Here is a 16,912-nt window from a genome sequence, read left to right as displayed (position 1 = left end):
ATGTTCTCATATGTGATGGATCAAGCAGGCTCCATAGTTATATTACATATGTGGTACATAACACAATGGTTTCAAAGTAAAAAAAAATCAGGTCTATTAATGGCAAAAAATCCTGACGTTACGTTCATGTTGTCACAGATACGTTACCTAAATTCTACTCCCCTCGGAAAAAACGCTGAGATAAATGAAGCCAAAAACCATACCAGACTTTAGTACATTGGGTGATGACTGATTTTACACTTGCACGATTAAGACAAAAGTGTGAAAGGGCTTCACAGATACGTTACCACAGATACGTTACCCCAATGAAAAATCACCCAAGCATTGTTTTGTGCTCTGAAACTATTAAATTTTACGATTCTGAATGATTTTCATGAATTCTTCGTGGTTGGAATTTTGCAATTCCCGAGACCAAACTTGAACGCTTTATCGGAGAATGTGTCTCCTTGCGATGCTTTCTCCAAACTTAACTCCTTGCGCTGCTTTCGCCAAACTTAACTCCTTGCGCTGCTTTCGCCAAACTTGGTGCTATTTCCACCTTTCACACTATATCTTCAGGAAGCAGGACTGCGATGCAGTTGTCCCCACTTATTTTGACAACTGTGTTGTATCAAAAACCATAGATCATTATATTTGGACAATCTATGCATGAACCAGACTTCAGCGATTCGACAGAAGAATATATATTCCTTTCTTGGAAGAAGTACGCTCTTTGACGTATTCTAGATCTTCTCCGACAACACTGGCATGTAGTAGTGCATTGACTACTTAAATTAATTCTGGTTCGTAATTTCCTTTTTTTTTTGAAGGAATTGGACTGTAAGCATATTAGCTAGCTAGCCCAGATCAACACTATCAACTGTGAATAGTTGTGTTTACATTTTCTTATATACCAAGCAGTGGGAGATCCCAAATATTAATAGCCAAATGTGATCTTGGGAATTCCCAATCCTTAATTATAACATTAACCTTTCTCATTACATCACTTCCTCAGGGGAATTCCGTGACATCATTTTCACTTTACAATCTCAGGGGACTTTCCAATTGTGCAACACACTGAAAAGGTGAAGTCCCAGCTATCCATTCAATTTGCTGAGAAGGGAATCCCTAAAATGTCTAATGACATAGATTTTAATTGTAAACAAAGATAATCAAATTAAATTACTCAGGACACATCACACCAGTTACATTATATACATAAAGTATGCACATATCATTAGATTTATAAAGTTTACTTCGAGAACTGGTAAATGTCAAAAATATTAATCAGAATGTATTAAGGCTACAGGATCATATGCCTAGTAATCAATCAGAATGTATTAAGGCTGCAGGTTCATATGCCTAGTAATCAATCAGAATGTATTAAGGCTACAGGATCATATGCCTAGTAATCAATCAGAATGTATTAAGGCTACAGGTTCATATGCCTATTAACGTTTTTCACGAATTTCCATTTAATTTTATTTTAAGAAGAAGATTGGTATAGAAACATTGTCGTAGGGGAGGAGGTAGGAAGAGGAGAGGAGGGGATATGGAGAATGAAAGAGGGCCTGGAGGAAGAGAGAAAGAGGAAGACATGAAAAGAAAGAACTAGATACGTTGCAGCCTCATAAGGCTACGAAGTCTAGCCGTGAACTTGAAATGACTCCGATGACCTGAAATGATCTCCATTATGTTTTGCATCATATCAACATCACATATACTAATTTTCATTCAAATTAAACAAACTTTGGAATTTTACCCCTTTTGACCTTGGCCTGGTTAACCTCTGGTGACCTTGAAATGACCTCCAATATATTTTGAATCATATCTAGAGCACATTATACTAATTTTCATTAAAATTGGACAAACTTTAGATTTTTACCCCTTTTGACCCCAAAACAGACCCCTCCTCCATGTTAAAGCCAAATTTGATTACAATCGTATATAAGCATAATGCTTGGAGCACTTTGGCATTATTCTGATGATCACATCACTTAATTGCAGTAAATATTGAATTTTAAAGTGATTTTTAGTAATCAATCCTTTTTGTCCCCTGTATGACCTTGAACTCCAAATCTGTGAGGATCCCAGTCAAATAATGAAGGAGCTAGAGCAAATTATATCAAATGTTGACAGAAGAAAGAAAGAAGAAGAAGAAGAAGAAGAAGAAGAAGAAGAAGAAGAAGAAGAAGAAGAAGAAGAAGAAGAAGAAGAAGAAGAAGAAGAAGAAGAAGAAGAAGAAGAAGAAGAAGAAGAAGAAGAAGAAGAAGAAGAAGAAGAAGAAGAAGAAGAAGAAGAAGAAGAAGAAGAAGAAGAAGAAGAAGAAGAAGAAGAAGAAGAAGAAGAAGAAGAAGAAGAAGAAGAAGAAGAAGAAACCACTGAAAAAACAATAGTCTAGCCGAGACTAAATAAAGAGAAATAAATAAATAAAAAGAAAGATAAGGACAAATTTGAATGAGAGGGAGAGACAGAAAAATAAATAAAGAGGGTGGAGCGGGGAGTTAGAGAAGGAGAACGAGAGAGTGCTAAAGTGTAGGCCTAGTAGAGAATAAGTGCAGAGAAAGGAAAAGAAAGGCATTAATAAATAAGTGTAATAATAATTATTATAGAAACTAAACACAAAACAGCACTAGGCAGCCATTCAGTGATGTCAAATTCTTCAGGCGTTACGTAATTAAAACGCGCAGTCAGTATTTCACTCCTGCCAAACACAAGTCAACCAATTTCAAAAACTGAACGTTGTAGGTACACTTTCATGAATACTGATTGGCAACATTTTTCAATATGTTAGCCCTCAAATCGGACACAACAGATGAATAGATGCTGCATTCCGTTGATGCATTCTCTTTACACTATAACGCGTGAGTTCAAGTTTCTTGTTCTTCGTGGAATGGGGATATTCCCAATATTTTTACACCCCACACCACCAAAGTGTCCCGATACCAGGTGCTAACATTGCATGGTCTATCATGATCATTTAGATTACCCCACACACGTTGATATTCGCTATCGTAGTGCACGTTAGTAACCATTGGATACTGCTCCAAGCCTGGGCTCATACACCTGTTCCGAATTTTGATATGCCATAGGCTTTGTGTTGTGATCATTTCGATCAGTGGTTCGTAACAAAGAAAGCGTGATCCAGTTGACCTGGCAACGGCCATATTGTAACGTGCACTACGACAGCGAATACTAGTGGAAAGTTTGGACCAAAGTTTGCGCCTTCCAGTGACAAACTTATCGATCGGATGGGCGTTGAAAGTGAATGTTCGAAAAATGTACATTTCTTCGAACATACGAATCTGACAGAAAATTTAGCATTTGTACGAATGCAACATTTTCATAAATTTAATACCAGTATTATACAGGATATGTTTGATATCACTGTGTAAATACTTTGCAGTAGTTTTCAGTTTTGGCTTTAAAGGATCCAAAATGAGCGTTTATTGCGTTTCGACAGTATTTTTTGTGGGACATAAGAGCACCTCAGACCTATCGAATTGCATTTTGAATACGAAGCATGTCTTTCTGATATCAAATAATTTTCATTTTTTTAAATCACAATATAATACAAATTTTATGACAAATTATAAAAATTTGATATTTTTCAAATTTTGATATATAACAGTCCTCGAAGTAAATTATATAAATCTAATGATATATTCTTAAAGTGTATGTAGCAGGGAGGAAAAAGCCGACGGTCAATTGAAAATTTTGACCTTTCATATTGAAGATATGGATTTTTTTTTCCCAAAACACCTAATTTTTTTTGGTGTTTTGGGAAAAAAAAATCCATATCTTCAATACGAAAGGTCAAAATTTTCAATTGATTGTCGGCTTTTCATCCCACCTACATACACTTTAAGTATAAATCATCAGATTTATATGATTTATAAAGTTTACTTCAAGTACTGTTAAATATCAAAATATCAATTTTAATGATTTGCCATAAAATGTGTATCAAATTGCGAATTTCAAAAAATCAAAATTATTTGATATCAGAATGACATTCTTCGTATTCAGAATGCAATTCGATATGTCTGATGTGCTCTAATGTCCCAAAATAAATACCGTCCAAACGTTCATACCCCAGCCCTTAAATGACGAAAATGTACTTATTATATAAAATACTTTTACGTCATGTTTTCAGTCGATTTTGATGGCACTCGCTTAAACATATATGTAAATGGTTGTTGCCATGGCAACTGGGACAAATGTGATTAAATACCCTTAAATTGAAGTGACTCTTATATCAATAATGGATAATAAAAACTATGACGAAAAGGTGTATCTGTTTGGCCAAAAACTGCAAAATTGTTAAAAGTGTAAAAATCGTGCATTTTATGCTGATATTTGATATTCAAGAGGTTGTAGGTAAATACGCTTTGGTTGGCATGATTAACCTTTCTGATTCAAAAAATGATATTTAATTAAACATTTTTATACTTTTTAAATGAGATATCTTACACTTCTAAACTTTGACCATGAATTTTTTTTTGTTGATCAAAACAAGGACAATTATATCACAGTAATGCATTTACACCCAAATATTAACTATTAATCTTCCAGCATAGACTCTTCTCAGTAAATATGATGTTTACACGCAATGTACGTCTCATGTTATAGCTATTTAAATAATAAAAAATGGTGAATTGGTAACAAAATATCAGAAAAACAGCATTTTCAACTAAATTTAAGAAATTACAGTCTGGTAAAATGAAAAGATCATAGTGTATAGATATATTTTAATCTTTGTTTAGAAACTATATCTAAAAGTTTTGCACCCAAATCTTAACTAAAGCAGATGTGGGTATCCTATTATCATAATGTTATTCTCTGCTCACCATCACTATTTTCTCCATTTACTTACTCCATCTCTTAACTTGTTTTCCATTTTGTTTTTATTAGCTATTCGAGATTGCTTTGATCTGGTTCCTTATGGAGATTTATACCCATCTGGCATCTACACAATCTCTCCCAGTGGTGGTTTGTCATTTAATGTTTACTGTGACATGGATGGTGATGGTGGGTGGACTGTATTCCAGCGCCGATTTGACGGATCGGTAAACTTCTATCGCGGCTGGAATGAATATGAGAATGGCTTTGGTGATGTAGATGGTGAGTACTGGGCAGGTCTCAGACTCATACATCTACTGACATCGTCAGGGAATCCCTCAATCTTACGTGTAGAGCTAGAATCATTTGATGGCGACAAAGCTTATGCTGAGTATCAGTCATTTGCTGTGGGTGACTCGTCATCTAATTATGTCCTTACCTTTGGGTCATACAGTGGCAATGCTGGTGATTCATTGGGTTATCATAATAACAGTGCATTTACTACGTATGATAGGGACCATGATGGCCGTAGTAGTAACTGCGCTGAATCCTTTCAAGGTGCCTGGTGGTATAATAGATGTCTTCAATCTAACCTTAATGCCAGGTACTTGGGGCCTACAGGAACCAGTACCTCAGGAATGTATTGGCACCACTGGAAATACACCCAATCCCTTAAGACCTCCATAATGAAGGCCAGACGTGTTCCATAAATGATACCAATCAACTCATCTCTAAAATGAGATTTCAGATCACAATAGACACATTCAATATTTTGTATTATCTTTTCCATTTCTGGATTCATAATGTATCCTACAGTTATAATTATACAGAAATCAGCAACTAACATTTCGTATAAACAAAGTCACTGTTGTAATGGTGACTTAAATATTTGTGCACATTTAGATATACCAATTATATACCCCAGGCACCATGGTCGCTGTTAAATTGTACCAATGTTTAAATTGACTACTCAGTGCCAGAAGTGGGTTAGTGCAATATCTGCCATATGTAGCTCCCATGTGTAGAAATGAGTACAATATACTGTGTGTAAATTGCCAAATGTTCGCAGGGCAGCTATTGCACTTACCCACTTCTGGCACTGAGCAGTCGAAATATGAAAATTAAAATTAAAGTAAAATGTATAATGCTGCACAATTATGTAAATATGTTTGTGTTTATAGTGTGGATGGGGTTGGTAGGTATGTGGTTGATTGGTTCCGCTGTGTGTTAAAATTAATATGGGTGCGGTACGGTGTAAGCAATCTATTCACAGACTTTCGAATATTATCTACATTTTTAGAACTATTGTTTTGAAATAACTTTATTTTGTATTGTTTCCATTTCTTGGTTCATTATTTATTCAGCAATAACAGTTATATACCAACAACCAACATTGACCACAAATGTAGTGAGTTTCTAAATGTATGTATAATGACATATTATACTTAGCTAATGTCGAGTTTTATTGGTAAAACTTTGCTGAAAATGTTTTGAAGATTTTAATATTATTGTAATGTAACATACATAGTCATTCCCGAGCCTTGTATATTTTTAATTCGAATCATGTACAATTTATACTTGGGTGTGTATTAGTAATTGTTGCTTTAAGGAAAATTAATGATTGCAGTTAACTCGTTTCTATTATATTTTAGAATGGGCTATTCTATTCGAAATACAAACACCCCTACGGAAGACATGACCTTAATCTCAAACACAGGGGGTTTAGATTCCAAACGGAAACTCCTATTCAGGTAACCATAACAAATTCACACTCCTCAAAGATTAAAGCCATGTCTTCTTGGGTTGGAAAAGCCTGATGTAAATTATGTAATGTTGTATATAACATGATGTTAAACTTATCTATTTAGGCAAATAATCATACAGTCGGAAATAATCAAACATTTTCAATATCAATTTGTACCAGATTTTTTTGGATTGGCATTATGTTGTCAGATTTCAATGAAATACTGTTCTACAAGAATTCTAAGTAAGATGTCAGATAAGGAAAATAAGGAAATCAAATTATCGTGAAGTTGTGTTTATATCCAAATGTGATGAAGCTGGTGCCTCAAACGAGACAGCGGTAATTATAGTTTCTAGAACTACTGAGATGGATCTAGTCGTTTTTGATGTAAGAAACACGTTCTCAATGATTCCAGATCAAAAGTGTTGTTCATAGATAATCTAGAACCCCAGGTTTAAAGTCGGTGGCAATATAGTGCTAACCCACATTTATTTTTTGAAGAAAAACAGGGAACAAATAAGTTCATATTGGTGCAAAAATTACACATTATGTAAATCAAATCACAGATTATGTAAATGTAAATCAAAGATACGCCACCGCTCTGAGCAACTACATCTGGAACCTTAATGATAAGAAAGTATCACATTCCATCAAATGGAAAATTATTGCTCGAAGTAAATCGTACTCTACCAGCAGCAAAAAATGCAATATATGCATTACTGAGAAATACTTTATTATAACTAAACCACAAATGTCAACCTTGAACCACAGAAACGAACTAGCAAGTGGCTGCAGGCATAGAAAAAACATTTACTGTGTAACTATAAATAAGTCGCTCTTTTAGCATGTTTAGCAATATGTAGGCCCAGACATGGATACGCACTTAAGACGCGTATTATGTTGCACAACTTTAAGATACGCGGTTGCGTTAATTCCTCTTGCGCGCGCATCAAAACTCAAGACATATTCTTTGTCATTTTACACATTGCAACTGACGAGTGTGGATGGGTCAAACCATCCATACGAAACAAATTTGTATTGCGAGTGGTAATTTCACTAGTAAAATAATAATACATTATTTTAATATGTACAATATAATGATAATCTATCAGTTTTAACTGCAATTGATTCGAAACCAGTAACAAGTGCACTGAAAATAGGATGAGGGTTAGGACTATATTACACCCACCTCTTCAATTGTCCTGCTCTTTGGTTGTAACATTGTTTAATTTTAAAAGCAAAGCTCAATTTAATTTTAACATAGATCTTGGGTGATTATATAACATATGTAGTGATTTCATGAATTAAATGTTTCATATTGCTTGAAAACCAAAAAGTATGAGAACAAAATCATCATTATAATAATTTTGTTGCTGGAAAATATAATTTTCTGGATTTCCCAAAATAATAAATACAACTGCAGTTAACAACGGAATCTGCTCCAAAATGAGAGCCAACGAAGTATCGGACAGACTATTACCTGTCTGATAGATCAATCAAAGTTGTTCTGCCTGCCCAGTCGTTTAACACTGCACCCGGCAATGCTTATGTTTTACAGGGATCAATCATTGGCCCATTCTATCTTTCTTTTGGTCTTGCTGATGTTTGCGAAGAATTTTTTTTATTTGGGGCTCTTTGCACCTTCTCATGTTGTGATGTGCCCTGAGTAATTTGATTTAATTTCATTATTTAACTTTGTTTACAAGCTGAAAGTATTTCATGAGATGGGAAACCCCCTTGTACGTGCAAGATAATGGTGTGGAAATTCCCCCAAATTATTGTAAACAAAGTCAGAGCTATGTTTGGAACTTGGAAAGCCCCAGTTCATTATTGCACCATCAGGAAAACCCCCCAGGAAGTGATGTAATGTGAAAGGTGAATGTGTATAATTAATATTGGGAAATCCCAAGATTGCAGCAATGTTGTGAAAATGTGATTGAAGTAATGGTTTATTAATAGATGATGGGATTTTTTGCATGAGTACTGATATAAAAAGCTGGAGGCTTTTGTGGGACTTTACAGAATGTCATGTGAGATTGAAAACTCCACATGTGTGTGATGGTCTTCGTGCTTCAAAAAAGAAGTACATTTAACCAGTTTATATAGCGAATAATTGAGCTAATTTTAATACAGCAACGAAGAAGACAGCGAGCACACAAAAGTGCTCTTCCTCATCAAAGGATTAAAAGTTCTTCTGTCAAATTGCTGGAGTTTGCTGGGTTTGTGAAGGCCACGCATCTGTCAAAAAAACAGCGGAGCTGTGTTAAAGAAACCTGTTCCCTGGAAAAGAGTGGTTGGTGAAAGAAACACCATTTTTGGAGAAAGCAGCGCAAGGAGACATATTTGTGGAGAAAGCAGCGCAAGGAGATATATTTGTGGAGATAGCAGCGCAAAGGAGATTGGAGGAAGCATCATCATTTTCGTATGAGGATTTTATGTGCAGGGATTTATAAATGCAAGTGTACGATGGAATTCGCTGATTTTCGCAGAACAAGTGAATAAGGATATATTACATCAGTCGTCCAGAACATTGCAAGAACTCTAGGATCACCAACAAGAAGACAGCTGGTTAAGTAGTCATAGAGTAAAACTGTCATTGTGTGATTTTATTGTATATGCGATATTGTTATTATATGTACCAATCATACTCTGTTTTCAATTAAAGACTTAGATTTTGTTAGCTTAAATAAACAGTGTATTTGTGTTGTGCATTTGTGTGAGTTCGGGTAAAAGGTGATTTTGGCCTTGAGTCAAGTGCGACTCGTAACAAAAATTGGGGGCTCGTCCGGGATAATACACTGTAAAAAAAGTTAACATTCATTTACTGAGTCTTGAAAGTGAAAGTACAGTATGACAGAGTTCAAAGCAGAAGAGTTTCTTGAAACTATAAATTGGGAGAAGTTTGATGAGTTGAAGAAGCCTGATTTATTGGCATTTGCCCAACATTATGACTTGAAAGTAAAGCAAGCTACAAGAAAGCAAATAATCAAAATGCCTTGATAGATGTTTTGGTCGGGGAAGATATTTTTGATGAGTCCTATTTGGAAGAGAAACTTGAAGTAGAAATTGGTGGGGACTCAGCATTTAAGTTGAAAGAGTTGGAAATTCAATTAGAATTGAGGAAAATGGAAATGGACCAAAAGAAAATGGAAATGGATAAAAAAGAAAAACTGGAAATTAGTTAGAGAATGAAAAACAAGAAAGACAAGAAAGATTAGATATGGAGAAACAGAAAATGGCAATGGAAGACAAAGCGCGCCATGAAAAGATGGCGCTGGAAGCACATTTGAAAGAAAAAGAAATTGAGTTTGAACAAGAGAAGTTGGCTAAGCTAGGTGACAAATACTCATCAAGTTTCTCCTCAAAGTCAAAGTCAGGGTTTGATGTTACAAAGTATGTAAAGCTTGTGCCTAAATTCAAAGAGAAAGAAGTTGACGAGTACTTTCAACATTTTGAAAAGGTAGCTACAAATTTGAAATGGCCTCCAGAGCATTGGACCCTACTGTTACAAAGTAGTTTTGTGGGGAAGGCCAGGGAAACTTACTCAGCTCTACCAATAGAGAAGTGTAATAATTATGAAGAAGTTAAACAGGCAGTCCTTAAGGCCTATGAATTGGTGCCTGAAGCATACAGACAAAAGTTCAGAGATTCAAGAAAGCAAGCAGATCAAACCCATGTAGAATTTGCCAGAGTAAAAGAACAAATGTTTGACAGGTGGCTTGGTTCAAAAGAAGTCAAAGATGATTTCGGCCAACTTAAGCAATTGGTTCTTATAGAAGAGTTCAAGAAATGTGTCCACGTTGACATTAAAACCCATTTGGATGAAAGCGCTAGCAAAATTAAGACGCTAAATGAGGCGGCGACAATGGCGGACGACTATGGCTTAACTCACAAATTGAATGGGAGTAGATTTAGTCATAACAGAAGTTATTCAAACAGGTTCAGCCATAATCAACCTAGAGCAAATCAGGGTGGTACACAAGAAGTGAAACCTCAGTCTAATTCACAGCATAGTGCTGGTGGTAGAGGGACCCCAGGGAGTTCAGGTAACAGAGCAAAATTTGAGACTGAATTTAAAGCCAAAGTAACTTGTACTCATTGTAAGAGACCAGGGCATACGATGACCCAGTGTTATTTCTTAAAAGGCAGACAAGACGCACAAAAACAGCAGCAAACTGCTAGTAATACTGTAGGATGTGCAGTGTCACTTGAGTCAAAGAAACAAGTCAGTCAAATCAAGAAACAAGAATTCCCACAAAAGGGAGGTGAGACAGACAAGGTGTGTGAAGAATTTGAACCATTTGTGTTAGAGGGAGTAGTATCACTTGGTGAGAATGGTAGTCCAAAGCCCATTAAGATTGTGCGAGATACGTGTTGTGCACGGTCTATGATTCTGGAAGGAACTTTGCCCTTTAATGAGGATAGTTCAGCAGGTAATGCTTTGATCCAGGGTATTGGGATGGAAATAATTAGTGTACCTCTCCACAAAATTAACTTGACATCTGACTTGGTTTCTGGTCCTGTAACCATAGGAGTTAGACATGAATTGCCAGTCAAGGGAGTGTCCATGTTGCTAGGAAATGATCTGGCAGGGGGAAGGTTTTTCCTGACCCAATAGTCACAGAATAAGCCCTGTATACAGGATGATAATAGTGAGGTAGAGGAGATATTTCCTGCATGTGCAGTGACACGGGCAATGAGTAAGAGAGCCTCATTAGAAACAATTGAGGACAACCAAATTGATGACTTAGGCTACAATTTGGAAGACACATTTGTGTCAAAGTTGAATGAGAAAGAAGATAAACTTCCTTCTCCTGGGGATAAAAATACCCCGAAAAGTGACACAGCCTCTGAGCATGAACAAATTGGGGAAACCATGAAAGACCCATTAAGTCATGACAAGCTGATTCTGGAGCAACAAAATGACCCAGAACTCAAAGAGATCAATCAAAGGGCATTGAACCTAGAGGAAGCAGAACAAAATTCTGTCTGTTTTTACAAACAAGATGGAGTGCTAATGAGAAAATGGCGCCCACCTGATGTGCCTGCCGATGAAGAGTGGAAGGTAGTGCACCAAATTGTGGTACCAAAAGTCTACCACACTGAAGTTATTAACATAGCACATGATAGTCCCATGGCAGGGCATTTGGGTGTTAAGAAAACTCATGAAAGAATTCTGAGACATTTCTGGTGGCCCACTCTCAGAAAAGATGTTTCTGAATATTGCAAAACATGTCACATATGCCAAGTAGGAGGGAAGCCAAATCAGAAAATACCTCCTGCTCCATTAAAGCCAATTCCAGCCTTTGATGAACCATTTAGTAGGGTTATTATTGATTGTGTAGGCCCCTACCAAAGACTAAGTCAGGTAATCAATACCTTCTGACAATTATGTGCGCGTCAACACGCTTTCCTGAAGCCATACCCTTGAGAAATATTAAAGCAGTGACTATAGTGAAAGCTTTAACCAAGTTCTTCACATTTGTGGGTCTCCCCAAGTCCATACAGTCAGACCAAGGATCAAACTTTACTTCTGGAGTATTTCAGCAGGTCATGTATCAATTAGGTATAGAACAGTATACCTCAAGTGCTTACCATCCAGAATCACAAAGTGCACTAGAAAGGTTCCACCAAACACTGAAAAACATGATCAGGACATATTGTTTGGAATTTCAGAGGGACTGGGATGAGGGAGTACACTTGTTGTTGTTTGCTGCTAGGGAAGCTGTTCAGGAAACTTTGGGATTTAGTCCTTTTGAGTTAGTGTTTGGACACACAGTACGCGGACCCTTAAAGTTGTTGAAAGAAAAGTGGCTCAATGAGAAATCAGATATCAATTTGTTGGATTATGTCTCCAATTTTAAGCATAGGCTTAACAGAGTAACTGATATTGCCAAAGAAAACTTGAAACAGGGTCAGGCCAAAATGAAACAATGGTATGATAAACATGCCAAAGAGAGAGTGTTCAAACCAGGTGACAAAGTTCTAGTGCTGTTTCCAATTCCAGGACACCCATTACAAGCCAGATATCATGGCCCATGTGAGGTAGAGTCAAAAGTGGGTGAAGTAGATTATATTATCAAGACTCCTGGTAGACGCAAGAGCAGGCAGTTATGCCACATAAATATGCTCAAAGAGTATGTTGAAAGAAGTGACAGTGGCATTCCAAAACCTGTGTGTACAGTAAAACATGCTGATAATGTAGACAAACATGCCGATGTAGACAAAATCGCCAATGTAGACAAGAGTAAAGATGACAATTCTGATGTCACATTTGACCAGGATAAAGAGCTGGAGCACAAAGAGTATGATGTAAAATTGAACAATTCTGATGTGCTCACTAATTTGGACTCAAATATTTCCTGATACGCCAAGTAGGACAAATGCTGCATTTCATGACGTAGATGTTGGTGATACAAAACCAATCAAGCAGCATCCTTACAGAGTCAATCCATTGAAAATGGAACATCTCAAAAATGAGATTAATTATATGCTAGACAATGATATCGTTATGAATTCGGCAGAGTGACGAATCGAGCATTTTGAGCAAATTGAGTTACTGTATGCTTGTGATTATGTATCAGGCGATCTTTCATTTCCACCAAAAATTAATGATAAATCTTACTTCCCGACGTAGATATTGAAATTGTGATTTGGACGAATCGCGCCTAAGTGCGATTAATAGATTTGACCAAAAGACGAATCGTATACTTAGCTGTACAAAACAGGTTGATAAATTGTATAGTATAGCTGGAAACTCAGATTTTTTTATATAACATGTCATATAATGTTATTGTTGATACCAATGGGTAGCTATAGGTATCTTCTATTCAGTGATAGCAAAATAAGTACAAACATTCCCCACATGATATCGCTATGACGTAATTATGTCAGAGCGCCGTCGCAAAATTGGGAAATCACAGAAAATTATACACAAAATATAGGCCAATATTGTTATATCTACTCTAAAATTCTTGATTTCAACTGGAGTTTTCACTAAATATTACGGGGATGACTAATTATAACTTATATACCAAGTTTAGGAGCTATAGCCTTAGTCAAACCAGCAATTTTAACATAAAATCCCCAAATCAAGGATGAGTGCTATAGTTTACACGTAGTTGAATGCGGATTCGTCCCCGTATACAACTCTTTGCGCAGAGGTTGACACTTTTTGGATTTAGCATAAAGCCGAATAGCTGTAAATACCTGTTTTGAGGGAAATATCGATTGTTTCAGAAGTTGCGAATATTGCAAAAAATAGGGTACATTTACTTCTATAATATACATTTCAAATGAGTGCTCACGAATGTTCTCATATTTTAGAAGGGCCGATGGAATGGTACCAATATTTTCAAACGTCGTTTACTCAGAACAGCGATTTTACGGATTCGTCACTCTGCCGTATTCATAACGATATCATAGAACCAAGTAGTAGTGAGTGGAGTTCACCATGTATTCTTGTTCCCAAGCCTGATGGTTCATACCGATTGGTCGCAGACATGAGAGCTGCAAATGTTCATTCAAAGACAGACTCGTACCCAATTCCAAGAATTGATGATTGCATAGACAAAATTGGGAATGCAAAATTTGTTAGCAAATTTGATCTTTTGAAAGGGTACTGGCAGGTTCCACTCACAGACCGTGCCAAAGAGATTTCTGCTTTTTGTACACCATTTGGTCTTTACCAATACAAAGTCATGCCATTTGGGTTGAAAAATGCACCCGCAGCCTTTCAGAGAAAGGTAAATCAAATTGTGGCAGACATAGAGGGATGTGAAGCGTATGTAGATGATTTGATTGTTTACAGTCAAACTTGGCAACAACACATGGAACAACTCCATCAATTGTTTAAGAAGTACAGTTGACAGTCAATCTGGTAAAAAGTGAGTTTTGCCATGCCACAGTCACATACTTGGGATATGTTGTAGGTCAAGGTCAGGTGAAACCTATCAAAGCCAAAGTTGAAGCAATTGAGCAATACCCCACACCTGTAAACAAGAAGGAACTCATGAGATTTCTAGGAATGGTTGGCTATTATAGAAAGTTCTGTCCAAACTTTTCAGAGATAGCAAGTCCTTTGACTGATTTGTTGAAGAAAGATGCAAAATTCATTTGGTCAGAACAATGTGAAAATGCTTTTCACAAAGTCAAATCAATACTCATGAGTTCACCAGTGCTAACTGCACCTGATTTTCAGAAGCAGTTCAAGTTGACTGTTGATGCCAGTGACATAGGCTGTGGAGGTGTTGTGATGCAAGAGGGTGAAGATCAAATTGACCACCCCATATGTTACTTTTCAAGGAAGTTCAACAAGCACCAGAGAAATTACTCCACAATTGAGAAGGAGTGTCTAGCATTGCTATTAGCATTGCTACATTTTGATGTGTATTTGGGTACCACAGTATACCCTGTGCTTGTTTTCACAGATCACAATCCCTCACCTTCATCAACAGGATGAAGAACAAAACCAAAGACTGGTGAGGTGGAGTTTGACCTTGCAAGAGTACAATCTGGACATCAAACATATTAAGGGAAAAGACAATGTAATGGCTGATGCCCTGTCCAGAATTGCATAGAAAAACCTGAAAAACAAAAATTCCTTTTGAAAGGGAACATGTGTGACAAGTAGTCACTGTGTATGATGAGTTAAATACTCAAAGTTGATAATATGTTGAAGTTGATGTAAAAGAAGAACACTTAAGAAAGTTTTCATTACATTCAAACTTTCTTCTTTTAAGGGGGAGGGTGTGATGTGCCCTGAGTAATTTGATTTAATTTAATTATTTAACTTTGTTTACAAGCTGAAAGTATTTCATGAGATGGGAAACCCCTTGTACGTGCAAGATAATGGTGTGGAAAGTCGTTTTGGAATTCCCCAAATTATTGTAAACAAAGTCAGAGCTATGTTTGGAACTTGGAAAGCCCCAGTTCATTATTGCACCATCAGGAAAACCCCCCAGGAAGTGATGTAATGTGAAAGGTGAATGTGTATAATTAATATTGGGAAATCCCAAGATTGCAGCAATGTTGTGAAAATGTGATTGAAGTAATGGTTTATTAATAGATGATGGGATTTTTTGCATGAGTACTGATATAAAAAGCTGGAGGCTTTTGTGGGACTTTACAGAATGTCATGTGAGATTGAAAACTCCACATGTGTGTGATGGTCTTCGTGCTTCAAAAAAGAAGTACATTTAACCAGTTTATATAGCCAATAATTGAGCTAATTTTAATACAGCAACGAAGAAGACAGCGAGCACACAAAAGTGCTCTTCCTCATCAAAGGATTAAAAGTTCTTCTGTCAAATTGCTGGAGTTTGCTGGGTTTGTGAAGGCCACGCATCTGTCAAAAAACAGCGGAGCTGTGTTAAAGAAACCTGTTCCCTGGAAAAAGAGTGGTTGGTGAAAGAAACACCATTTTTGGAGAAAGCAGCGCAAGGAGACATTTTTGTGGAGAAAGCAGCGCAAGGAGATATATTTGTGGAGATAGCAGCGCAAAGGAGATTGGAGGAAGCATCATCATTTTCGTATGAGGATTTTATGTGCAGGGATTTATAAATGCAAGTGTACGATGGAATTCGCTGATTTTCGCAGAACAAGTGAATAAGGATATATTACATCAGTCGTCCAGAACATTGCAAGAACTCTAGGATCACCAACAAGAAGACAGCTGGTTAAGTAGTCATAGAGTAAAACTGTCATTGTGTGATTTTATTGTATATGCGATATTGTTATTATATGTACCAATCATACTCTGTTTTCAATTAAAGACTTAGATTTTGTTAGCTTAAATAAACAGTGTATTTGTGTTGTGCATTTGTGTGAGTTCGGGTAAAAGGTGATTTTGGCCTTGAGTCAAGTGCGACTCGTAACAATGTTCACTGTCAAGCATTGAACAATTTGATTGGTCCACCATGGTGAACTATTTGAATGAGCTATAACTGTATAACATCATGTTCATTGACCTTGTTAATTCTGGTTGGCTAACAGTAACAGCACAGGTATTCTGACATTTAGGACATTCTGTGTAGTTTATTTGAAAGAGGAAGACAATGATGCGATATCGCCATTTTGCATTTTGACGTCGCCATTAGATTAACATGTAATCATTAAATCTTCACAAACGACTCTAAACATAAGTTATATTATTCTGAAATCGTTATGGTTCGGCAAAGTGTCCTACTGTAAGTATGTTGTTTTTAAATGTTAAACTTCTAATTTTAAATTTCAGACATTGGCACTGACTGACGACGTCCAATAGTACCGGGATGACAATTTTCAAGGATATCCAATAATTGTGACACGATCTGGTCCACGCGGGCCAAAGGCGGCAAATTTGAAATTGAG

General features: G+C 36.5%; 1 protein-coding gene across 1 annotated transcript in view; it reads left to right on the top strand.

Annotated features, from left to right (window-relative positions):
• Positions 1-6,348, top strand: part of LOC140163202 (uncharacterized) — a 155,810-nt gene extending 149,462 nt beyond the window's left edge. The window contains exon 15 of the mRNA XM_072186601.1: positions 4,891-6,348. Within this exon, the coding sequence (XP_072042702.1) occupies positions 4,891-5,528 (638 nt within the window). The 3' untranslated portion in view covers positions 5,529-6,348. The remainder of the gene's footprint in view (positions 1-4,890) is intronic.
• Positions 6,349-16,912: the final 10,564 nt, after the last annotated feature.

This window comes from Amphiura filiformis, chromosome 10 (genome assembly GCF_039555335.1).
Source record: "Amphiura filiformis chromosome 10, Afil_fr2py, whole genome shotgun sequence".
Lineage (NCBI taxonomy): Eukaryota > Metazoa > Echinodermata > Ophiuroidea > Amphilepidida > Amphiuridae > Amphiura > Amphiura filiformis.
This window is presented reverse-complemented; position numbering and strand designations above follow the sequence as displayed.